The 27,294-nt window shown below is 34.9% G+C and overlaps 1 protein-coding gene across 2 annotated transcripts; it reads right to left on the minus strand.

Moving 5' to 3' along the window:
* Positions 1-6,637: 6,637 nt before the first annotated feature.
* Positions 6,638-26,340, minus strand: LOC6563091 (synaptosomal-associated protein 25). 2 transcript variants are annotated; one of them, XM_001990801.2, is made up of 8 exons: positions 26,182-26,340; positions 23,532-23,628; positions 22,982-23,023; positions 19,321-19,369; positions 10,691-10,808; positions 9,680-9,808; positions 8,714-8,858; positions 6,638-8,110 (listed from the first exon to the last, which is right to left on the minus strand). In XM_001990801.2, exons 2-8 carry the CDS (start codon positions 23,625-23,627, stop codon positions 8,048-8,050), a joined length of 642 nt encoding a protein of 213 aa, XP_001990837.1. In that variant the 5' UTR covers position 23,628; positions 26,182-26,340; the 3' UTR covers positions 6,638-8,047. The 2 variants fall into 2 exon arrangements, with proteins under 2 accessions (XP_001990837.1, XP_032593442.1); XM_032737551.2 differs by lacking the exon at positions 19,321-19,369 and adding an exon at positions 15,762-15,810 and having other exon boundaries at positions 7,721-8,110; positions 26,182-26,305.
* Between the last annotated feature and the right edge of the window lie 954 nt (positions 26,341-27,294).

The raw sequence follows: 27,294 nt of genomic DNA on the forward strand, positions 1-27,294 counted from the left end.
CCATATTTTTTATTTATTGAAGTAATTGCATTACAATATTAAAAAAAAATAATTGTAAATAATTTACGCAACTGCTCGCTGTTTTTTGATTTGCATACATAAGCATAAGCTTTAATTTTACTCTTATACCCGTGCATATTTTTGTAATCTAGAGTATTTTATAGCTTATACACAGAAGTCAGACTTTCTCGACTTTCTTTCTGTATTTAAAGTAAGAGTAAACAAATACGTAAATATACATAGGCATAGGTATGTAAGCAAACCTAACATGTCAGTCAATCTTTATGTCTGGATAAAACACTTTAATTTCAAAATGTTTGTTTCGTTATTATTCATTGTGCTATTGTCCGTTGCTGCTATTGCTGGAACACCAACAAATAAATGCAAAGGTATAAATTGCACAGAAGCTCTGCAAATAGCTTCACTTATTGAAGAGCAGTCCATCGCTAGAATTGTTCACAAGCCTCACCACAGAAACAGTGCGGAAGACCATAATCCGGAGGAACTCAGTAACTTACATCAAGCCGTAGAGGTCAAAGATATTGGTGGTGTTAACTTTGAAGATACGCATTATGGCCCTATGCTGACAATTTCATCAGCTGAACCCGACATTTATTATCAATCAAAACCAACTTACTCACCCGTTCTATCACCATCTACCGCTATGCTGCATCATTATCCAACTGAAAGTAGTCAAACGACTTTTGGTAACATAATTACAGCCCAAAAGATTCATTTTGTAGCGAATTCGGAATCAACTTTTCCCATAGCACACAATTTGCATATTCATCACCATCACCACCATTTAATTTTTAAAGACAAAAAACCAACCTCAATAACGCAATACATGCAGCCAGCGGAGTCTGAGGTACCAGAAAACTCATACTATCAACCTTTAGTTGCAACAGTTAGGCCAATCGTATTGGCTCCTAAAATTGTAAGCGTATCTTCTAAAGTCAATGATTTGAATTCTGATGCAAAACCCCATATCATTAATGGAACTCACAGCACAACACCATTAATAGACGAAGAATTATCTGAAAGTAATGAATTTACTGTGAACGTGCGCCTGGAAAGCAAAATTGATCCTATTTCTGTGGTAACGATACCAGAACTCCCATCAGATACGATTAATAATCAAACAAGTGTAAAAATAACATCATTAGATTACCATAAGATAAGAGAGATTAACGATCTGCAGCAGAACACCGTTAAAGCTTCAAATAACGCAAGCGACAGTAAAGAAAGCTCTTCAGACTATTCAATATTCACCTCAACTACTTCAAATAATAAACATTCTGCATATGATGTACCACTAAATTAAGAAGATGATCATAAGCTTGAAACACAAAATTTTATGAATGAATATTTTAACAAATTTAAAAAGATATCTTCAACAATATACGTTATAAGTCAACTTTAAAAAATTTGGAATATGTCTTGTTTTTGTTTCAAATTATTTATGTTTCGGAATTACTCGTGTTGAAAGACTATATAAAAAAAATGTCTTTCATGTGGACAATCGGTCGAGAATGGAATTATATTTTACTTATACTTATTTTTTGATAGAACGGTGATATCTTTTTGCTGTTATATTTAAAATCGATCGAGTTAGTGATCCATGCCTATGTATGCTTTTGCATACGAATACTCAACTGACGTTACCATTGATATATATTTTAAATTTTTGTAATCAAGGAACAAATGTGTATGGTTTTTTGACATTATATAAAATAAATGTAAACGTAAAAATTAAATAAGAAGATTTAAAAAAAAATTGAATGTAGCCAGTTTACAGTGGTTGGACCCACAGGTATGGGGGTAGAGATGAGGGCAGCGATGATCAATCGAGTTTGGATCTTCTGGAATCTATTTCGAAAGGTTTTCCAGTTGGCATCGAAACCTATGATAAGATGAATTTTGTGTTTCATGAGTCGCGTCTCCAGCTCATCGGGTGCCTTATTTTCACCCCCTCCAACAATGGGTTGAGAAAGATGAGTTACATCTTTACAGCATCATGATGACTTTTGTAATGCCTGGGTACCACCCAAAATCCTCACATGTGGTCCAGGCTCCTTAGTCATTCCATTGCTATCGTCAAGTTTATAGGGATCCTTCCCTCCTTATTGCCCTGGTGAAGAACCCCAATTAAAATGCTTTCTTTTGTAATCTGGGCGAAAGACTGCCCAGGTTGGAACTGTGCCCTTTTGGCCGCTGGTCCTTATTGGGCGGTGGCCGACGTTGTTTACGTTCCTCCTCTTAGGATACCAAAAATTTCAGGCCTGGGCGTTAGTTGTTTTCATATCACTTTTCACACTCACTCGTGTACACGATGGCTCGGCATCCCTCTTAAGTAGATGGGTGTGATAGGGTCCTTTCCAAGTGCCCAAGCGCAGCTGGCTCGGCAAACGGATTTGCTGACCGCTTTCTTGCTGGTGTGGAGCTTTGACCACGCCTTGAAGCCACTGTCTCCGATGTATTGTCGGGATTGCTGCCTTCCGGTTTTGGGCGAATACCGAATACCGGTCTCCTTCGATATGATTGTTCGTTTTTTTAAATTTAAGTGAATCCTACGAGATGAGAAAGGGAGTCCAAATGCATAAAGATTTGCGTTAAACACGTAAGACTACATTATACCGGAGACCTCAAGAGAGCATCAGTACCTAGCGGAGCACTGTAATGCTATTTCCAGTTGGCACCCTTGTGGAGGGTTCAGTGGTGGACTTTGCCTACCCAATCTGGGCTTTATAATTCACAGGTCGATGGGTACTAAAAAAGTATATAGACAGATAAGAGAGATCAGATAAGGAACAATTAACTAGAGCACGCATTTTAAAATATATAGTTCTTGGAAGTTCGATAATTCTCTATCTCAGTGACTGTCGAGTGAAGGGCATTATCCGTGGATCTGTGTTTACGGTGTGCGTTTTAACCAAAGATAAGTTTGGAGTTTGAAGAGATTTTTAGTTGTAGGCTTACAAGACGTTCAAGTGCAGGCTAATACGTCCGTAATCTATTGGTCTGATATTAGATGGGGATAATTTGTCCCTTCCTTAGGACTTTCTGAATGGATTTTCAGATTTGCTAGTGAGTTTTGGAAAGAGTCAGAGAGAGTGAGAGAGAGAGAGAGAGAACCAGAGATAGAGTTTAAGTTAGGTTAGTTTAGACGGATGCCGACCATAAGGTCGACACATTGGACAGTTGTGATACCTTATGGATCTCACTTCGTTTCTATGGTATTCATGTGAGTATAGATCAGGGGTAATCTAATTAGTTTAATTTATAAATTTTGGAATTATGGTCGGTCGTTATCGATAACATTGTTAAAAGCACGTTCGATATCTAGGAAAGCTATTAAGGTGTACTCCTTGGAGTATACAGATGCATCAATTATATTAATGAAGAGCAGTACCTGTAGATCTGCCTTCGTGTGGACATGTTGGGACCTCTAGTGTTGGGGTCTATCGTTCTATTTAGGTGTAGGCTTACGACTCTTTCTAGATAAGCTGGTGGGTCTAAAGTCCTTTGCGCTGGTATGTGATGGCCTCCCAGCTTTGGGAATTAAGGTAATTTTTGTCTGAATCCAAGCGGGCTGAATTTAGCCAGTCTTGAATACTTTCTCAAAAACTTTATACTGCCAATTGACTGTACATAATGGCTGTTGCGCCCGTTTATTGTAGTTGGGCTGAACTTATGTTGTCTGGGCCTGGGGACTTAAACGGCTATTTATTACCCATTTTAAATTTTCTTTGCATAGAAAAGGTTTCATTGATGTAATCTCTTCAGATCTCATATAATTTTGGGTCGTATTTAGCTTAGAGCATCCGGGGAAATGAGTATTTAAGACTATATCCAGTGAGTCTTCACTGGAGTCAAATGTTTTCTTTTTTCAGATAACCTAGTGTAGGGGTGCTTTGGACAGAATTTTCCTCAGCTTCGCGACTTAATTGGTAAATCTCCGTCCAGAAGACTCTCCACGACCTCCTCTTAGCCCGACAAGACGTCTCATTCACCGAAGGTAATCATTCTGCGATTTCGCAGCGTTGAAGAGAGACATACAACTTTGGCGAAGAGCGACAAGTTGTGGTGTCCACCATGGAGGCTTATTGTAGGCGTGCGTCTGCTTATGAGACAGAGTTCACACAGGTGTTTTTGAGAGTCTGTGCTTATGGGGTGATGTTCGGGCAGGATTTAATATAGTCTTGGAAGTATCTTGTGTTAGTATCCCAGTTCGCCTTCCTTCGATTTAAGAAGTTGACCGGTTTTGATGGGCTTAGCGAAAGCTCAAATTCAATACCTGTGATCAGAGAAGGAGTGCCTGTCCGAGACTCTCCACCCTTTTAACTGATCGCTGATGATATCTGAAACAAGGGTCAGGTCTATGACCTCTCTACGATTTTTAGTAATGAAAATGGGATCATTTCCCATGTTACAGATCAGAAGATTTGTATTAAGGATGAATGCTAAGAGTGACTCACCCCTCAGATTTGTATCCGTGCTGCTCCACTGGGAGTGGTGAGCATCACATCCTACAACAAGGACGATTTTGCAATTTTCGTCTTCCGCGACGAGAGATTTTATGATCTCGTCTGGTGGTAATCCAAGGAAGTCATGGGCCATGTAAAACGAGTGTAGCCTTATTGAAGCTGGCTGTTGCTCAAGGTTTACTGTATTGATGTCACCGTAGCTAAAATTATTGAGCAGAAAAATACTAAGATTTTTGTCGGTAACAGGTTGTTATTTTACCTTCAGATTTAGCTCTTATGAGCTTATAATCCTTGCTGCCTAGTCCGCAAGCCTTGCCTCCGACTATCCAAGGTTCTTGGACTAGTGCAATATCGACTCCGCCTCTAGCCAAGCAGAGCCTGAGGGCAGCAGATGCTGCTTTACAGTGGAGGCTGATGTGCAGAAGTCGTAGCGACATTCGGAGACAACAAACCCATCACCGTTTTGTTGCTGCCCTCATCGTCGGACAGCAAGAAATCATCATCGTCGATATCCCGACACATAGCATCCGTCTCCAGCTCGTCGTCGGTTGCTTCCATCTCCGGAGAAGGATCGTGCTCGACTGAGCAGAAGCCGAAGTTCAGCTCATCTTTTTCGGCCTCGATAAGCGCCACTGATTCAGTGATTGTTCAGGATCTCAACCGCCTGATTCAAAGGGCCCTGTGAGGCCTCAATCTTCACCACCCTCCAATCTTTGGTGGGAAGGAAAGTATTACATCTCTGCAGCATTTTCAACACCTGGTCCGGTGGTGGTCTGACTCTTTAAATGATGCTGGGATCCAGATGCGAGCCCGACATCTAATGGGCACATAGCTCCAGTCAACTGCAACCAGCGTAGCTCCCAGAGAGGCCTTTCCAACGTTAGCTACGGCCGCCTTGCATAGCTCCACAGAGCGTACGTCTTCACAGGCAATGACCTTAGTGTTACCCTGATGCCAGCCAACATCTTTACATGCTGGTGGTGGTCCGCTAACATAGAAACTTGCCCCTTTATGATATGCCCCTTTACCAAAAACATGTCTATATGGAGACCATGTCCGAAGTTCAAGGAACAGATCTTAGCTAGCATCAGTACCTTGCGTACCACTGTGATGCTATTACCAGTCGGCACCCCGCGGAGGATTCAGTTGAGGAAATTTTAGCTTACCCTTATCCCATTAAGTATATACATATATTTTTGATTCAATGTGTAAGTTTGAATACCAATGTTATGCATAATTTATGGATGGTAAAGTAAAGGGTATCTCATAAAATAAATAACTATCACTAAAAAGTGAAGTAAATCGTTTTTCTAATATTGTTTTAGTTGAACAATCGACGATAATTAGGTCGTCCTTTCCTGGAAATTTTATCATACATTAATACCTTTAAGAGAAAGAGTGCCTTGGAAAATATGTCATAATTTTTTAATCTTCTTATACCGCTGGAGAGGGTATTAAAATTATGTCGTGAAGTTTCGAGCACACTTGCATAATATATAGTTGTGTGTTGGTAGAGTTGACTCGATTAGAGCTTTCTTACTTTTTATTCGCGTTAAGAGTTGCTTCATTCATTTCGTTTTCATTCATTCTTTCATCATTCATATTTGGTTTATTAATCTTGTGCAATGTCTGTCATGTTATTACAGGTAAAGTCACCAAATTTGCTTGGCATTTTGTTATTGGCTATAGAGATAGATAGAGTGACCAAAATTAGAAGTTAGTTTGCTGATCACATCCTAGAAGGATCTCCCATTATTTAAGAGCCAAAGTTACCAATTTTTTTGCGGCCACGAGCACTCGACCGACCCAATATTCATATAAGGTCATATTTACAGCAAGTTTAAAGCTAAACTTGGAGAGCAATTTACTAGGAACCCTCTTCAACCTCTTTCTTGGCCCTCTTTCTTGGCTATAATCACTTTTTTCTGCAGCATCTGTTTTCAAGTCACTAACTAGCTTTCTTGATGTAAATGATCATCAATAGGTATTATATTTTTTAGTGCGGAATGTGTAAATGACAAGTTGAAGCTCAGTTATGATTATATTGTTAGTTGATTTATATAAATCCATATGTACGAGTATTTCATATATCCAATCGTACTTTTACCCATCTAATGTAACGTTAATTTAACGCCAGTATTAAAGCACAATTTTTGATAGAACGATAATTTATTTTAATTTAGTTAATTAAATATATTTATATAGAAGACATACAGATCCAATAATACGTTTGATGATTTTAGTAACACTTTTGAGTGAGCAAAAAATGTTACAAATATCATCGTGAACGCATTACAAATTAAGACGTGATTTATACATTAAATTGATTAAAAAATAAGCTACATAAATATTAAATAGGATAAATGTGAATTATGTTTACTACAGAAATTAACAATCCTCCATTCATTCCCTTACAGCCTTTTTGCATCGTTAGTTAAACACATCCACATATGTATGTAAGTTTCTATGTTAGCTTTTTTTCGTTTAACGTACGAACTTGACTTTTTGTATTTGTTACTCACAATATTAATAAATTTGACTAAAAAAACGATTATTGTATTTATTAAAATATTAATATTCAATCTATATTCTAGATTTGAGCACTTCATATATATGTATGTATGTGCATGTGTGCATGTACTATGTATGTACATATATATGAAATTCTAGCCTGCTTGAGATCAGTAACAGCTCCCAAAAATTTTTAGAACTTTGCAGATTCGAAGAGATATAAACGTTAGCGTTCAGAGATAATAACATTCGAAACGGTTGTAATGGACAAGTTCAGTATTTTGACAGTAATAAACGAAAAACTACTTAACAAATGCGACGTTGCTAATATTCGTATGGTATGGATGCGCTATTATCACAAATATATAGGCATTTCAACTGAATCCTTTGGCATTTTCGCGTGTAAGTTGAATTCTCTGCCTCTTTGGTTTTTTTTTATATTGTTCGTAACACATACTGAGCTGTGTAATCGTTAAAATGTTCAATGAAGATTTATGCTTCACATTGTACTCAGGACTGTTCTAAAGCAAGAGGAAGAAAATAAATGAAAAATTATACACTTTACAATGTAAAGTTTACATACAGCATTTAGCTACGTTGCTCAAACAGACAGGTTAAAGTTAAACTTTCAATTTTGGAGAGGGAACAGCAGATTGCTTCATTTTGATTTTGTCTGACTAAACAATTGTTTGTGTGTTGTGTATGTGTATGTGCATGTGTATGTAAGTTCATTATGATTATGTGTGTGCATGTATGTATGAATGTATGTACATTTTGTGGTTGAATGATCAAAGTGTGAGCATTTGAGTTGGCAAATGTACATACACTCAGACATACAATTCGTATGCTTGATGATACTTAAAGCTTGCCAAACACGGCAGGATCTCGGTATTATAAAAACAAATGTATGTATGTACATAATTAAATAGTTCATATTTACAACTGTTGGAGCACTAAACAATTACACGAAACTATTACATTTATGAAAAACCCGAAATACGCTTCAATTGCAAATTTTTGTATGTACATGTTATCGTCTTTAGATCGCTTTATTTCAAAAGCTGGTGGGCTCTTTGATTTGCTACTGCTATTCTTGCTTCATTTGACTCGCCCTAGAATTAAAAGAAATTTCACATTAATCACAATTTTATTAAGAATATGATATTTGAAGATATTATAATATAATTTGAGAAAGAAACATAAAAAAATGCAAGCGCTGCTATTGTAATTATTCTTTCCTTCCGCACCTTGAACAATTTATTTTAATAACTTATCCGATTATTTATAGTGTCGTACATTTTACGATTTCAAAATGTCATTAAAATGTAAGAATATATTAAATCTCTACATAGACTTTATGATAACAGACAAACGGAAAGAAATGGCTAAATCTAACAATTCAATCGATCTCTATTCTTTCGGGTGAAATGTATTCAGGCACTCTGTTACCGCATCGGCAACTGGACTAAAGCGACTCCGTTTAGATGACTGCCTTCGAAGCATAAAAAATCGGTGGCCAAATCCATAAATTAATGTGGAATGGCTTGTTGATCACTCTGTCTGGGACAGCAGTTATGGTAACAAAAGAGAGTGAGAGAGATATCTAATGTGCGCTATTAGAAAAGTAGTTTTACTCCATACCCGACAGAGAAGTGTAAGCATCATATTAATATTATAAAAGTAAAGAATGATTATATCCTTAAAGGGGTAAATACCTTGCGATTAATTCGGTCTATTTGACGATTTTGATTTTCCAGCTCTGATCCCATATCCAATGCCATATTTCGAAGATTACCTATCATGGTATTAACTTGACCCATATTTTCTTCCATTTCATCCTCTCTTGCATCATTTGTAATTCTGAAAATAGTACAATATAATAAAGAATGAAATACGATGAATAGTTTAAAAATACATTTTTAATAACTTTTAGAAACTTGTAGTATAACTGTTAGTTAATTAAATCACACTTATACACGTAGGCAATGTTTTTTTTTATATCAAATTTCACACTGATCTTAAAAATTTGTCTGAGATCGATCGCAATGAGTGATTGCCTTGAAAAGTCTACTACAGCGCTAAAATAAATCACAGCCTGAATGTCCAGAGTTCATGTCTCTCTTCCTAATAACACTTATTCTAGACTATTTGCGACTCATAGGACTTAACAACTCCAATGGTACTTGATTGTCATCCGATAGACAACGTTTTTCTTACTGCAGCGAGTAAATAGACTATTTCTGAATTAGTCCCCTTGTTGAAATCCTTATCAGGGATTCTTCAGCGTCCTATTTATAATGTGAAATCGCTTCCTTAAGGACCTGGTCTTTCAGGTAAGATTTCTAAGATTAAGTTTTTGCGGTGTGAGCGGCTCATCCCAAATAACTTAGTCTTAGAAATATTTTAATGTAAAAGTTCGCTAATGATGTTTTATGCTTTTACATAATCCTAAGCCACCTTCCCTCTGTCTAAGTTAATAATGTTCTTTTTCGTCTGTCTGCTTATCTGAATAAGTAGATATAAAGGCATTCATTAGATCTTACATTCAAATTGATATGGATTTTAAAACATACGAGCATGTATAGCATGTTTCCGAAAATTGCAACTATTTGATACAACTCTCTCTGTAAAGTCTGCCTTCAACCTCTTACCTATAAAGCAGACGAATTCAAAAGTATTACCTGCCAATATATCCAGCTTGGGCCATCATTCCATTTCTATCATCCATAACCCTTTGTGGTTGATTGTTCACAACTTTCCCATCATCATTGCCTTTCCATGTGCCATCGTCCTCTTTAAATGATTGGCTCCTGAAAAGTTAGATACAAAGGTTTCTTAAAATGTTTTTTTTTTAAGTAAGTTAATTTATATGTTTAAAAGGTTCTATACACAATTTCCTTGGTTTCGTCAATGAATAATTTCCTTGTAAGAACTTACTGATGTAGTAAATAGTTTATTAATCCAAAACTCGAAATACGTAGGTTTTATTTTCTTTGTTTTACCAACAACCCAGGCGTACATAAAAGACGTAAATGTTTTCTTTTTGCTGGATACCTTCTCCTCTAAGACTTGGTGCTCACCGGTAAATCATTTGAAGGACTAAATTAAATAATAAAAACAAAATTTAACAAGCACCATATTGGCGAATTAAAGTGGCAACGAAATAGTAATTCATCTTCAATTTGAAAACAGTTCAAAAATAATAAAAATATAGAGTTAAAAAAATAAAACTTTAATAATTGGTAAAATTCTTCATACCATACTATTAGACTGTAAAGTAGTTTTGAGCCGAACCGATTCGGAAAGTGAACCCAATTATTATGGTCAGTTCCAACTATGGATGCGTCTATGCGTTGTAGCCTTTGACATTTTAGTACACAAATTCCCCAGAGTTAGTTATATTTAGTCAACAGATGATGGTCTTAAGTATCGTTAATGATCTTAGGTAAAGAAGTACCCATTAGCGAGGTAAGCACTGGTGACTTTATTCCCTCCGGAATTTGAATTCATTGAATTTCAACTCGACCCCTTGAGTTGACCAACCACCAACTGTATCACAAAAACATGCAAATCATTCTAATTTATATTATTACATCGCAATTTTTATCTTAATACTGTGTTTAAAAAGTAAATCATTTGTGGTTATTTAATTGTTAGTGTCATTTTAAGCTAAGTAATTTGTTTATATTTACTTATTGCAGGGTAGTACACAAATTCCGCAACATTTTTCCATTCCACTTAAGTTTTTTTCAGCTTCTCTCATATCTGCGTTAATTTGATCCATTCCTTCTTCAATTCGGTCAAGTTGCTCTAAAATCATAGATGACAAATTTAAAATGTAATATTTATATATCTTGATCAAATGGTTAACATTAAACTTGTTTGTTGTCTATTTATTAATACACCAGTTAAGACCCAGTTGCATAATAAATTATCAGCTAAAAACGTGTGACAAAGGCCATTCTGCAGGGTGGAAGACATGGGATTTCACCATTTTTGGAGTTGACAATATGTTAGTCTCTGTTTGAAGGAGGCTACCAGCTATCTTTACCAGAAACAGTTTGTCGAACAGAGACATCAACATGTATGCTATTATCGTAACATTACACAACATTAATGTTACAATTTATGTCATATAAAAATATATATATATATCATAACGATGGCAATGTTTACATTGTTTACCTTTCAAGAATTTTACAATTATCAAAAAATATGTTTCACATCTTCCGGCGTTACCTTATTTGTGATAAATGATTTGAGATCAACCCGGGAGACAGATAGTCAATCTGTATGTGGTAGGAGGTGTCCTTTTTACAATTGCGCAACTATGTATATAATAACAATTTTATATAGTTTAAAGGTCTATACAGTTTAAATACAAGGAATATAATTTTATATCTTGATATATAATATAACGAGTATATATTCGCTTATGTTGGCGTCAAGATTATCCGATCTTGATAAAAATGTACAGTTAATCACTATCATGTCAAGAAATATATGTATATTTACATTCAATTATATACATCTTTAAAATTGCTTTTATTGCAATCAAAAAATGAATTATTTCGATTTTAGAGAAACGGAGTGAGTTCTCGATAAAATGCACTTCATCTGCATGAGGTACGCAAGAACTTCGATTCCGAATTTCAAGTATAGTAGTATAGTAGGTCTTATAGTCTTTGATATCGACTAGTTCATACAGGCGGACGGACGGATAGACATGGACATGCTTAGATCGAATTGTCTGTTGATATTTTGATCTTATCGATATGTGATCTTATCGATTTGAAAATATCGATGTTATAGAATTCGTAGTCTCCCTGTGAGCGTAGTTTTTAGTTTTAAGGTTCTAGCTTTAACGGTTTCGATGAAAGATGCGCTTATACAGACACCGTTGTGATATTATACAATACAATACAATACTATAGAAAACTTACTATTAAAATACTTGTGTATTTAAAATCTAAAAATGCGTTACAAAATTTAACTTATCAAAATACGTTTTGTATAAACAGACAGTCGAACAGGATTTAGCTCTTCGTCCTAATCAATAATATATACATATAGTTTACGGAGGCAAAGATGTGCATTTTCCATAAATTTGGGCTTCCAGGTTATCAAATAGTTGAATCCAAATTATGAATTTATATTTTCGAATGGTCTTAATTTACAGACAATGTCTTAGAGATTTCTGTGCCAACCTTCTCAGCTTTTATTCATTGTATCAATTCGTCAATTTGGTGCTGCGAACTTAATTCGACTTTAGCCAATTAAAATTCATTGTAAAAGTGAAATTTCCTTTTAAATTAACAACTCCTTACTGCGTAAAAGGCAAACCAAATTTATAATAATATAAAATATCATTATGTTACAAATTTATCTTACCTCTCGGCAGACAATTACAGTTCAATCAAGTTGGTACATTTCCCGGTTGAGAGAGTTGAATACTTAAAGTTGGATATATATATTGAAAAATTAAGTTTCTTTCTGACACTAGAAGACTTTTCAAATTGTTGGAAGGAAGAACAAAGAATGGGCGCAACCAATAGGGTTATAGGTTCGCTCTACGAATCAACTAGACCAAAATAATAATAAAATAAATAAAAGAATACCACGGAACATAGTATTCTGACACAAATCGGCTTCCTTACGGAAAGTCATCGTCTAAAAGATCTTTCCCTTTCACAGACCACATGACTCTCTGAAAATATTTATATTGCCACTCTTGAAGATATTTTTGCAGCACAACGTAATGCTTAAAATGTCAGATAGAATGATACTGTTGCATGTGCATTCACGCTCTCGGAACAGGCTTTTAAATTCCCCGCAGAAAAATTAGATTGTTTTAAAATGTCCATGCCCAGAACATTATTAATAAAGTTAGCATCCAATTGAGTTTCATTCTCAGCGCCGCAGCAAAGTCCCTGTAATCAACAGGAAATCTGGGATGGGATAAGTGCACAGAGTACTTGTGAGTATTTCTAGCACATGCAGAAGTCGTATGAGCTGAAACGCCTGATTAATAATAGTCCTTGAGCCAAAGCCCCATTCTTTATCAAAGAAGCAACAACAGCTTCACGGGGCCTGTGATCATTAGTTTTAATGAAGTGGGTCTAGGTTAACTACTAAATAATTGATCAAAGTGTGATTTTCACGGTCAACTTACGGATGCTAAGTTCCTTGAGCTCCTCATCTTGGTAACCAGCATATCTGAGTTGAGTGCCCTTTGCAGCAGAATGAATGCAATCTAATTAATTGCTCAGTTGTGTTATGGGATTAATTTTCAGGAACTAGATCTCATCGATATGGAGACCGCCTTTCTCATAGAGATTAAGAGAAGCAACAATTTGATGGCAGGCCAATCCAAGGAGTGAAAATGTCTGCCGTCGAAGGGCTGCATCTCAAAACCTGTGGGAGATGAGATCTCTGAGACGAAGATTGTGACGTACGTATGACTGGAGAGGACGATAAGTGAGCAAAATAAGGACCTCCGACTGCAGACGTGAACGGCACTGAAATTCAACGAAAAACAAGGTCATCAAGCACTTTCTTCAGCAGAGTGATCTCGCTGTTGAAAACCGGCAGCGACGGCAGGCAAACACTCGACAGACCCTGCAGTGGCTGAGATAAGCTGGATCAAGGAGCGCTCACAGGTGAAGAGCAGGATAAGTCTGAAAATGGCGTAACGCCTTCCAATTAGTTGTCCGATAACATGTTAACAATTTTAGAGGAAAGCCAGATCTGTAAAAACACAAAAGGCGAAGATAACAACGATACCAACCGTATGGGTGAATACCTGCTAGACGACGAACTCAAAGTCTTTAATGCGGGCTGAGAATCCATTTTTGTGATAAAAAAAAAAAAACAGCCGGAGTCCTCGAAATAACTATCATAAACGCACAGACTCAGCCATAACTGCTTGCCATGCAGGCTAACTTGGGAAGGAGACATGGGGATATTACAAACAAGACATATTTAAAAATTTATTAAGTAGATTTTTTCCTATAACTAAGAGAAGCCAAGGCTTCATGGATCGTTATTTTGCAAAGCATAAATACGAATAAGAAAAGATCTCACTTTTGATGTTTCTGTAGCCACATAGCCAACGCCAGCAGCTAGAATGATTAGGGCGACACACAAACTCAAATGCATTCAAGAATTCAGAATGCTCCTTCCCATGTGCATAAGCAGAGAACGCATTGGGATCATATGAGTCTGTGTCCCTCGATTGTGCTAGATGACACTGTCTTCTTCTTTTTTGCGCTGATTTTCAAGCAATATTTTGAGTGTCTAATGCATGGGTCTTAAAAACTTATATGGCAGTAGTTGGAAGAGGTACACTAAACAGGCAGATCGATTTATTTGACATTACAATGGTTACTGATTTCTTATTAATTTCCAAAATATGCGATCTAGAACCATATTGAAACAAGAGAGAACATTGCAGTCGGGTGTAACCGATTGCGAAATACTTTGATTCCATAAGTTGTTCCAGCAGAAAACAAGTAACAAAGAACAGGGTGGGTGTAGCTAAGAAGTACTGTCCAAGTTTGCCATTCAAATTGCTGTAGATATAAGCTAGTAACGTTCCTCCGAAGTTTAGTAACTGTAGCTCTTAAATTACGGAGATATGGGATTTTGGAAATTTTGGAGACTGGAGTGGGCGTGGCCGAAAAAATTATTAGACAAGGTTCCTAGTAATATTCCTTCCAAGTTTGGTAACTGTAGCTATTAAATTGATGTATTTATAGGCATCTGGGAGTATTGGAGGCGGGAGTGAACGGGGCCAAAAAAATTTTGGAGTACGATCTTAGTAATCTACCTTGCAAGTTTAGTACTGTAGCTCCTAAATTGCGGGATATTTAAGCTTTTATCATTTTTGTGGGCGGGGGTGGGCGTGGTCCAACTTTTTTTCCGGTTTAGGGAGCGGGCGTGGCCATCCAATTGTCTATCGATCTCCTAGGCTTTGGCGATTTTGGGCGCAGGTGTGGGCATGGCCATAAAAAATTGTTATCGGTTTTTAAAGGCTGCGCCCAGTAATAAACCTACAAAAACTGGAGAAGATATAGCTATTTGCAATGTTTAGGGGCAAGGGACGTAGGGGCGACGTAGGTGAGCGCGGCATATACCGATCTTTGAAGGACATGGCCATCCTACCAACCAAATTTGGGAACTGTAGCCTTCAAATTGTGGGAGATATGTAGCTTTATCGATTTGCGAATATCGATTTTATCGATTTACTAACCCCTGGTGGACGTAGCATTCCAATTTTACACTTTGTCTGACGCGGGCACAGACCAGTATGTGTTCCAAGTTTCAAGTCTCTATCTCTAAGGGTGTCGAAATAAGTTGCGTTCATACAGACGGACAGACAGACAGCATGACGGATTTTGCACAAAACCAATGTACAATGATACCTTCAGTATCATAGCATAAACATGTATTGAAAGTGACAGGTACAAATAAGTGCTAAAGAGTATAAAAACGCGCTCAATCAATGTTCTTGATGTAAGTGGTAAACTTATATCCGCTCATGAATTGCAATTCCTTTCCGATCCCTTGGATGCAAATAAGTCAAATAAGCCATTCGTCAGGCAAAATTGCCGGCAATCGAGATGTTCTTTAAGTTAAGTAAAATAAAGTCAATGGAAAAAGTAGAGCTAGTAACATGGTTGTTTTTGGACTGTTGCTTTAAGTTTTATATATTATTATCTACATTGAATCACTTCTCTATTTCCTTTACTATGTATGTCTTACCTCCTTGCTCGTCCAACATAACAATGCTTCGCATCCCAACTTCCGCGCTCTAAATAGAAATACACGTTTATTTAAAAATTAGTACCATAGTGGGAGAATCTCTCAATAATGTTCATATTTCTAGTTCGTATTTTAGTTTGGGTAAATGTTCTATTTAAAATTGTTATACTCTGATACCGGAAGTAGAGAAGTATATTGGTGTTGTTCAATGTTTGTATAACCGTAACTTTATTCGAGACGCTATTGTACCTCGAAGCGTAAGCCAATTGACCCATTATGTTTCGCAAGGTTTGAGAGCTACAATATCCAAACTTGGAAGTTAGATTTCCTTCTGAAAAGATCGGTAAAACAATGTCCAAATCACGTCTACTCCAGTCACAAAAATGTGGAACCCCATATCTACCTCAGTCTTGGAGTTAGATTTAAAAACTTGCTAAAATAGATTATTGGTATATTCCTTCCAAGATCAATAAAATCCCCAAATCTACTACACTATTACAGATAGTCATCTGGTTTAAAGGGTATAGAGATTACTGATAACCTTCTTCAAGTCCACTCATTACACTCTCCGACCGGATATTGGGTAATATTAGAGCATCCGAGTTAGATCAAAAGCATAGATTGAAAAATAAGAGATTAGGATCAAACACTGAGCCCGAAGGATATATACGGCTATCATTCCATCGATTCTTCTATGTAAAGTATTACTGTCCGGTGACAACTCCAGGCGATGCCTTGGGCACCACCCAGCACATCCTTTCTATTGAATTTATAGGAAAATATACTGCAACTCGTTCAACAACGTGAATGCGGGACGCGGAAACGTAGAAGCCATAAAACTATTGCCACTTTAATGAATATCCCCAACTTCCAAAGGGAACCGACCACAAGTTCCTTTAGAATATCTAGCAATTTTCTAGCATGTTTCTATCCCCTCCAGTGTGGAAGAGAGAGTGGTGGAGTCTACTCTGAGCATTTATTTATGAATTATTACAGCATTGGCTAGGTGTTAATTTCAGTGTTTTTCAAGCGTTAAGCTGGGCAATCAAGAATGTAATGTTATTATTTAAAATCAGCAAATCTCTTGATGAGGTGACAGAAACCGTTGATATATAACTCAACTGGGTCACAAGGACATTGTTGGAAACTGTGATGCATTCGAATAAAGATAGAGCGTGTGGAAATGATTACGTGCAAGCTCTTAACATTTGGAAATTCCAAGCACAAAATAACATATTATCTGCTCCCTTTTCTGCGGACAACCGCACTAACCTTCTGCAGTTTGCTAACTTGCACGCACGAGCTTCATTCATTGACCGCTCCTATCTCATATTCTCGCAGGTCGCAACATTTTTCAGTTTCTTTTTCATTTTGAGACAGCAAAATTAACATCCACACTATTAACTTGTGGGGATTGTGAATAGCTCCTCGATAGTGTCAAAAGACGTAAATTTATATCTTTTAACGTCGGTTATCGGCAAACCACCCCAAAAGTACCTTAGAGGAGAGAAAATTATTTAAATAGTTTTTTGGATCTCAGGAGATCTTTTTGTTGTTATGTTCCACAATCGAAATGTATTGCAATTCCGTGAGTGAATTTTTTTTTCCATTTGAAAAAAAGGGGCACATTATAAATCGTGCAAATCGGGCAAAATCGGGTTAAAAAGCAGAGAGCTGTGCAAGACGAGCAATATTACGTGGAGAGGGTCAAAATAACCAATCATGGTCTTCACTTTTCTATTCGTCATATTTTTTTTAATAAAATAAAATTGTTCAAACTGTATAGATAGTTTTTGACGGCTGATTAAACTTTTTCAGTCTGTAAAAAAGATGAACTGTCCTCCTAAAAAGGTACTGATCTTCCTGCGATCGATCGCTATTTTCATAGTATTATCAAAAAGCACGTACATTTTTTTGATTTGGTTCTGTTTACCTCTTTTTCTCCAACTTTTAAAGATAAACAAAATTTTGTTAGTCATAAATATTTGAGACATCTAAATGTACCTAAATTTACCATATTCTGGTGAGGGGCACAGCACGAATCGTAAATTTCATCATCTTCATTTATTACACAAGACATGGATCTGTCAATAACTGCTTGTAATTCTGTTGAGATTCATTGTCTAGTTGTGACTTTAAATTCAACTGTAGGAAAGACAGTTATAGGCCCAATTCCGGTGAGTATACCTTGGAAACTGCTAAAATTCTAGGTCAAAATTAATTTTTTGAAACATCGTACTTGCAGGGTAAATGCAATTTTGGTAGATGGCAAAGATCTCTCAATGATTGTTAATGCGCAAATTGGGCGAGAGAGCCCAAGAAGCGAAAATTCAGAGAATTTTAAATTTCTTTATTCCTTCATTGTAAATGATTTGCTTATATTGCAATAAAAAAATCATAGATCCTCACTGCAATATTCTTTAAAAAATATACCAAACATCGTCTAAACTCAATGACACAATTATTTTTCCTCTAGACCTTAATTTACTCACGGCGTCCTATTGTCCTTATATCGATGTGTCCAAGCTAGACAAGGCTAGACGATGGTTGTAAGGGTTAAGCTTGATAGGAGGTTGTCTTCTCTGATCAACTGGCTATTGAACTAACAGACAGATCACAGTTCTGTGTTCCTTGTAAAATCAATAGATTGCTTTTATACAGAAAGTTCTTAATTGTCGAAAGAGATTATATTTAAAATCAAATCCGGAAATTGCTTGACTAATATTCATAGGTGAGCCATACTCAGAAAAGATTACAGAAATTGAGCTCAAGTCTGCAAGAGAATATAATCGTCAATCTGCCTTCGGCTGTAAAAATTTGAAAATGAATTTGAAACCCGAGTTTTTGTTGATTTTTTGTTTTAAATTGAATGAAAATTAAGTAATTCCGTCTAACCTTTAACAAAACAGACAATTTGCAGTATTGGTTGGCGATTGACAATCCATTCGAGCTACACATATAAAAATATCTAGGCCGAAAAATGGTGAGAACCGTTATAAGATACTTTTTTATTTGCATCCAACCCCTTCCTAAATGGAAAATGTGTTATCAAGTTTTTATGGGCGAAGTGTCAATATTCGTGCGAATGTTTTCCAACTTGTGATGTGAAAAGTGTTTTTCATTTGTTGGAACGCTAATAAGCTCCTGCATCTGTACCAACAAAAAAAAAAAAAAAAAAAATCGGTGTAAAAAAGGTTAACGGATTCGGTTGACTTTTTGATTTTTTTTCGGGTGACTTTTTTCCTTGCTCTTCTGTGGTTTTTTGTTCCCATCATTAAGTTGGACTTGGTTTGACCAACCGAACATTGAGCAATCAAGCCTTAGCATTAAGAACTCTCGAATACGGATCCAATTTCGATATTATCGTCCGATTGGTTTTTAAAAACTGATGTTGATGCATATTTCACATATGCATGTGTATTATAATATTGTTGTGCGTTATATTATGTAGTGCTGTAAATCTGGATATACATATTATGTTGGCAAAATATGAGTTTTATTATATGTAATATATACCCTATAAATATGTGATATATTGTTGTGTTAGTAGTGGACTCACCTCCTTGATCATCAAGGGCTACAAGTGTACGTATTCCTGCCTCCTTGCTCTGGTGTGCAGCAATGTATGCAATGTAAATAGTTTGTAAAAGTGTATAGATAAGTGTTAATATTGTTAAAGTATATATATAATTAATAATTTGTATGTTGGAATTAGTATATATATATCTCAGTATAAATTACATATATGAAATTAAGTAAGTATGATAAAAATAAAAAATAATTGTAAATTAAATCATCAAAATGTATATTTGAATAGAAATTTTTCAAGAACCAATAAACAAATTATATTTATGCTGGTCAGCCAATTTGTTTTAGTTTCCTCTTGGAGAGGGTATTATAATTTTGTTTGCGAAAGTCTTAAGTGTAAATGTGTATGTAATCATTTTTTGTTGGCGAAGATTTATATATGTATGATTTTGTTAGTTTAAGAAAAGTTCAAGGAAATCTACAAATCCATCGAAGTCACAGCGACTGAAAATATCTGTTTTACGGATACCTGCTTTTAATCAATTAAATTTAAATATATATTTATTTCTTTTTAACTATCCAACTATTAATATATTGGTGTTCAAGTTTTGAACTTATTTATTTTAGCATATAAGGAAAGTGTAAAAAAAAATCTGAAGCTTTAAATACTCTATAACTCCAAGTTTCTTTTCGAAAATTTGGTTATCCAATGCCTCATTTAATTATATTTCTTCATAAAATAATTACACACCTACTTTTTTGGGTTTTGATTATTTTTTGAAGTTTGTACTTTATCCCGATCTCATCTGGGGCGACCCTGATTTCTCGACTTTACCACAGTAATTTTCGAAATTTGGACTGAAAAATTAATTTAACCACTTAACCCACTTTAAGCAAATAGAACCACGTCAAAAATGTTAAAAAAAAAAAAAATAACGAAACATTATTTTGAACTTTTTTAACCTAGTCTAATATACGAGTAGAGCAAAAACAAGAAATAATGCACTGGTCGAGGGAGTTCGACTACGAGAGCTGTGTCTGCTTTTGTGTGCACATGTATACAGAATTATTTGATAAATAATAATATACTACTTCCAGTTGTGTTTCTGAAGATGTATTTGAATTAATACATTTCATCAAGTCATGACAGTGTATTTTGGCGTTTTGTTATCGTCAATCGTTTTTCATCTATATATCTAAAACGGAGGTAGGTATCGATCAAATAAAATAAACTTGATCCGTCAATAATTCTAAATCTTCAGTTTTTATGGTCTCTGAGATTACAGTCCGACATGGCTATACCGACTAATTAATCATATCGCCTTTTTTCTTAAAAACAAATTTTTCATAAATCATGTAATACTTAACATACTTGCTTCTTCTTGCCTAAAAATTAAAGACAAAGTAATTGCTATATCCACTACGTGACGAATAATTCAATAAAATAGAAAAAAATCTTCTATAATTTTAAAGATAGAGTCGAATTTTCTTAATAGTATTATCAACATTCTAGTTGCAAAAAAAAGCCTATATACTCTTTTACCTTCGTTATCACAGTTAAAAAGTTTTTAAGAAATCTCAAGAGATGTGAAGAGTGGTAAATATCGAATATTCGCCAATGTTGCCAGCGTGTGTAACCCCACCTAAACCAGCTGATCCATTTCTTTCTGAACTTGTTGCTTGTTCTTTACTCCACATTTTAAGATATGCACTTCGACCTTCCTCTAGCTGCAGCTGCATTTCTAACTATTTATCAATTATTCTATTTTTTTTATTATTTTATTTTTTTTATTGTATTTTAGATTGTAAGCTTTACGTTTTGCTTCTGTACATCAATTTAGTTATTATTCATTAATCAAAATAAGATAAAACATTTGGATATTTGCCTCACTTAATCAAATTATTCACGCAATATTTTATTGCGAGCTATGTCTACACTTTTTATTTTAAGCACAGTTTACTGATCAAAAACAAAAATATAGGTAATGAAAAACTCCATGTACATAAATAAAACGGTGTCAAACAGGTGATTTTGACGGCGGTTATCGGCAAACCAACATAAAAGCGGCAAGTGCATCGAAACGGAAATTAGAAATTGTGAGTGAAAAATGATTTGGATCTTTAAGTAAAAGTGTACTCATAAACAGCGTAAAGGCAAGAAAATTAATTAATTATATTAAATTTTTGCCTCTCAGTAGACCTTTTTGTTTTTCGGTTCCACAAAAGATATGCAAACTGGGCTTTATCCCCAGACTCAACTCACGTCAAACTGTTTACAGATCTTAGAGCTATGAAGAATATATTTGTTGGCGCTATCAGCTATTTCATAGCTTTTTTTAAACTAAAAAACACAAAGTTATTTCAGAAACGCTATAAGCTTAATAACAATAGATATTGAGGCTAGAAGCCAACGCTAAGCATATTTTACTGCACTTTGTTTTGTTTATATGAAGGTTTGAAACCATCGCTAACCCTTTTCACAAGATTTAAATTTACACTATCCGTTTATACGAAGGTTTGAAGCCACTGCTAAACCTCACAAAAATAGTAAATTATAAAGGTGATCGATTAGCGACAGTTATGCAAAACGACTGATTAGCTGCAGCCGTCGGCGGATCAGCGAGCACCTCTAATCGGGAGAGAGAGAGAGAGCGCTGTACAAAACGAGCGCTGCTAACGCTGGCTGCTGCAGCTCAAACTGCACTTAATATAGTGTGCATATGTAATAACAACTAACGGTAAGCTGTTCATATTATGCGTCGCAGAGCGCAAAATTTAAATATGTAATCAATTCACTAAGATTCAACGTTCTTTGCTGCTATATTTTTTATTGTATAATCGCTTATATTCGCTACCCTCTCTCTCTCTCTCTCTCTCTCTCTCTCTATTTTGTTTTCTTCTTTTATTACTTCCAGTTAATAACAAAATAAATTACTAACTTTTGATATTTCTTTGATCCGATTAGGTGTTGCAAAAAACTTAAATGTTATAAAGCTTGTCCGTCCGTTCACGTGCATTTCAGAAAATATAAGCGAAACAGATTTACAGATCAAGTTAACTTAATTTATTCGATAACATACCGCACGACTATTAAATCAAAAACACATCGATATACCTCTAAATGTATAAATTTTGAAGTTAGAAACACCAAATATTAAATGGAGCTTACAGGCTGATTATTCTGCCATAATCGAGATCTCGAGCACGAAAAGCGGGAAAACCTTCTTCTTCTACAATTTAAGAGCTGTGGTGACTTGGAACGTAGACCTCTAGTCTCATGGACCAATTTCCAAGATTAGAAAAAAAAAACTTTCGAAGATAGAGCCATGGCCTAACCACGCCCGCAACCCTACCCTCTCCCCAAACAACATTTCCACAAATAAAATGTATTTTTATCTCGTAGGTGTTTGTATTACCCTAGTATCAGAGTATTACGCAGTTGGTTATGTCCGACTGCAAGGTTCATGTGCGATAATTAATATTATTGTTTAAAACGTCCTTCCTTCACGTACAGACATTTGCAAATCAATATTACACTATATCTACGAATTTTTAATGCATGCAGCAATGAATATCATAATTTAACCATCGGACGTGAATACGTGTTTATCTGGGATTAAGATAATACTTACTTAAATCTTAGTATACTAGGTAAAATATTTTGAAACTATTTTAAATAAATCCAATCTTACCTCTTCACAGAGAGCAAGCATGCGCCGAGTGCTTTCCAACGACTGAAATTAAAGATATAAATTGCAGTTAGTAAATTTAAATTAATATGCTAGATCCGTGTCTACGCCTTTGCATAAATTATTTATATTGTGTGATTTTTCAAACTTTACTAAATAATTTGATTCTGATATTCGCTGTACTTTGATCACCATATTCGATTTCCGTTTTACTTTCAAGCTTGATGTCAAAAAGTAATTTTTAACGCATTACCTTCTAGACCTGACTGGCGTGTCAGATAAATTTATTATAAATAAATATTAACGATCTTCCACATATCTTATTGCAAAATATTAATCTAATCTTTTTTAACTTCGCACTCAAAAAGTTAGCTCCAGTTAAACTGTGCTAAGTCTTAAGTAATTATATTTCATCCTAGTGTAATCTATCTTTACTTCAAGTCAGTGTCAAAATGGGCATTCAATTTGCTTTTTATTAATTGTATGCGTCACGCAAGGAATCAAATGGGAATCCGAAAAGAGACGTTGATAACAATAGTCCAAGAATATTTACCTCATCTGCTGTCCCCTGTGCTTTTATCTGCAACTCCTCCAGTTCCGTCTTCGGAACCTGGGGACCAGGTGCTTCTTCAGTAGGTTCCTCTGGCATTCTGAAATTATTAAAATATACAAATATTAAATTGTTGAATAATTGCTTATACTCATAGTTCAATTAAATTGTTATTGTTTTTCATTATCCTTTATCACATCTAAAAGTACCTAAATCATTACCTAACCATCAAAAAGAGAAAAGCATAAACATTTGCGAATAAAAACTGCAAGGACTAAATACAAAAACATACCCTAGTTAATCAGCTTTAAATACTAAAACTGCAATTGAATAAAACTTTAATTACACACTACATTTGCACATTATTATTATTGATTTATTCAATTCACAATAGTCACAAAAGTCTATTTAAAATCTATATTAGTAAACAGTTTGTGCAGACTGACTGGATTATAGATGAACTACGTGGAGTCTAAATTTTGGGGCCTCAGAAGATAAACTAAGACAGGCTTTTGGAATTTTATACGTCTAATTGAAAATGTATTGGAGACTGCATACTGCTACCAATTATTGTTTAATTGATCATACAAGAATTTTCTCTTTTTTCACAGATGCTTCGTGTTGTTCTGATCTTCTCTTTAAAAGAATATAAATTTGTTTCTTATAAATTCAGAAAGCATGAGATTACTGAAATATATCTCGGTAGAGTAAACAATGTTACTGCAAAGAGACTATCAGCGTCAGGTTCTCTTCATCATCGACCCAATCTACTTAATGGAGGTCCAGTATATTGACCTAGATACAAAAAAAAATCAAAAGTCCATATAGCTTTATATAGCATGGAGCTTTACGCTCCACCCCCACGCAAGCCTAAATCATTTTAGTTCACTTTCTTGCTCAAGAATAACTATTACTCTTGAAAAACCCAATTGAGAGATTCCCACTTAAACTGATTAGAGTGTTCCCCGCACGACATTTAATCAATTCAGTTACAGACTATGCTTACAACATTCTATGCTTTCTCATTTTTACAAACTGTGCAAGTTTTTAGGGACGACTGTATATGGCAAGAAGACCAATCCTATCAAAGTGAGGTGTACTGGAAACTCACTCAGAAAATAAAAAACCTCCCATAGTCTATTAAGGGCATGCTATGAAATCAATGGAATTCGAAGAGTGAGATAATTATAAATATCCCGTCAGACTATGCAAGTAAGGTGCTCGCAGATAAGGTCAAGTCAGACTAATAGTTGACTTTAACATTATACCGGCCAAGTAAAGAGGCAGCGATAAACTCTCAGTGCTTAAAAAGAGATTCCAAAAAATCATTAGAAGTGGGTTGAAGAAGACTGGGCTGTCCGCTACTCCTAATTGCTGAACAAGAAACCAGGACCATCAAAGGTGTGTGTGTGAAGACGTCGAGTTTTACACACATTTTGACTTTTATTGATTTTTTTCTTTGCCAGTGCTACAAGCTGATGTTTATTATTTAATATATTTGCCACTAATGAATATTCAGTTTAACCAGATAGTATTAATAATATATTTGTATTAAATATTGACGATTATAATAATTCAAAAATGTCCATGTTAATATACAAATTTATTTAGTTTGGATTAATTTAATTTTTCTAATTTTTTTTTATGAATTTCCCTTAAAATTTGATTTTAACTTTAAATTGTGAGCCACTTCCAAAAGTTTTTAAGTTAAGAGAAACTTGGTATTAGAGTAGTTCATGGCATTGAAGAAGCCGTCTCCGATGAGCTGTATAGTCATATTGCTAAAATGAGTATGGAAAAATAATTCCAGGACAATAATACTTTTGAAAGCAGTAGCCCAAAGGCATCTGTTTTCAAACATTAAAAAGTTCTCGATTTCACAAATCGAAGCCCAAGACGTCCGCTTTAAAAATGGAACGGAAAGATTTTGCGCTTTCGCAGCACGCCTCTCTAGACATTTTTGATTTTTTTGCATTTTCATCAAGATAGTTTCAAAATTCAAAAGACTAGATTACAAGAGCCTATATGTATATAAAATTGCAATCCTCAAGTCTCCTATAGTCTCCGAGCTCCATAAAATGGACGAGTGGACGGGCAGTCGGATATGTCATATAACGGACATAACAGCCAAAAAAAAGTCATATATAACATATCATCATGCATTTATGCATCTGTACAACTATTCTTCTGTGCTAATAGGTAAACATTTTGGAAACTAAAAGATGAGAAAACCTGAAATGCCAATTTAGGGGTTGACAAAATGTGCAATAATTATGATATTGAACAAATAATGTAGCAAAAGACAAATACAAATAATAATACACTGTACACCTACATAAACTAATTTTAATTCGCATTTGTGACGGAGATTTATATAAACATTATGGCGAAAGTTAATGTTAATGTTTACGTTACTCTTAATATTAATGTAGGGGCAGGTCTAAATCCCGATTCTGCGCACTGCTAAACTACGTAAGTTGTGTAAAATCAATAGGCTCATGTCCGTAATCTGTGTAAAAATGTTGTTAATTTTACATACGTATCAGAATATGATAATATTCATTTTGTTATATATTTAAATATATTTAACTTCACATCATATATAGCGAATGGAATGCATTCAAATAGTAATACATAATTTTAATATACATACTTGGCTTGCTGTTTTTGTTGTTTTCACAATAGAGTTAAGTAAAATTTTCACTTATCCGTTAGTTTCTCCTTAAACAAGAGTGTAATATTGACCGAATAATTTTCTAAATTTTTTGTCTCGCGCACTGATAATAAACCACCTAGTTTTGCTTCACTTCTGTACTCAAATTGTTTTTATACCCTGTGATATCACAGTGCAAGTAAAAGTCTATCACAACCAACAGACACGCTCATATAAGGTATATATGCCACGTGTCCACATATATATTTTACAAATAAAACTAGTAATTTTAATCGTGAAAAAACGAACTTCTGTGGCAAATATAATATAATAATCAAATACTATAATAATTGATGTTATTATTAGATAAAATTATTATTAATTATTAAGAAACGATGAAAAGGGTATCTGGCGACTGTTCCGTTTCATTTCTGTCCCTGCAATATGACAAGCTTTTGCGCGCGCATTTTAAGGGACACTTCTCAAAGCTTTCGATTAGCAGGGAAGTCAAAGCTCGTATTAGGTAACCAATGAGCAGGGTTTACAACAAATACTAATGGGGCTTTTATATTGACTCTTAAACTCTTGATTAAATTAAGTTATCTTAATATTTTTTAAGCTTATTAGCAATATTAATTATACTTTAAAATACGTTTAAGATTAATAAAATTAACATTAAAGTATGATTAAATTAAATTATAATTATTAAGCTTAAAAACCACAATATAAGTACATTTTATAATAATAATTATAATATTAGATATGTATTTAAGATAACAAGATTTAACAAGATATAACTAGATTTAGATTTAACTATTTAGATCGTAACTCTACCCTATTTATCACATTTTGACAACGATTCTAGGTTTTTGTAACAATAAATTTCAAATTCTGTATAACATATTTAGTGCAACAGATGATACCAATTAGATAGCTTGGACATTGTTATTATTAGGAGCCAGTTTTTAATATCCGACTAAAATAAACATTGTCTTTTTATCTGATTCATTTCAAAGTGCTGGTAAGACTCCTCCTCAGTAAGAAACTCAGCGGACTTCGTAGAATAGAACCCTCTCCTACTATCACTTCCGATTTTGTATGAGATCCCACAAC

The sequence above is a fragment of the Drosophila grimshawi genome, unplaced genomic scaffold (genome assembly GCF_018153295.1).
Source record: "Drosophila grimshawi isolate 15287-2541.00 unplaced genomic scaffold, ASM1815329v1 contig_59, whole genome shotgun sequence".
Lineage (NCBI taxonomy): Eukaryota > Metazoa > Arthropoda > Insecta > Diptera > Drosophilidae > Drosophila > Drosophila grimshawi.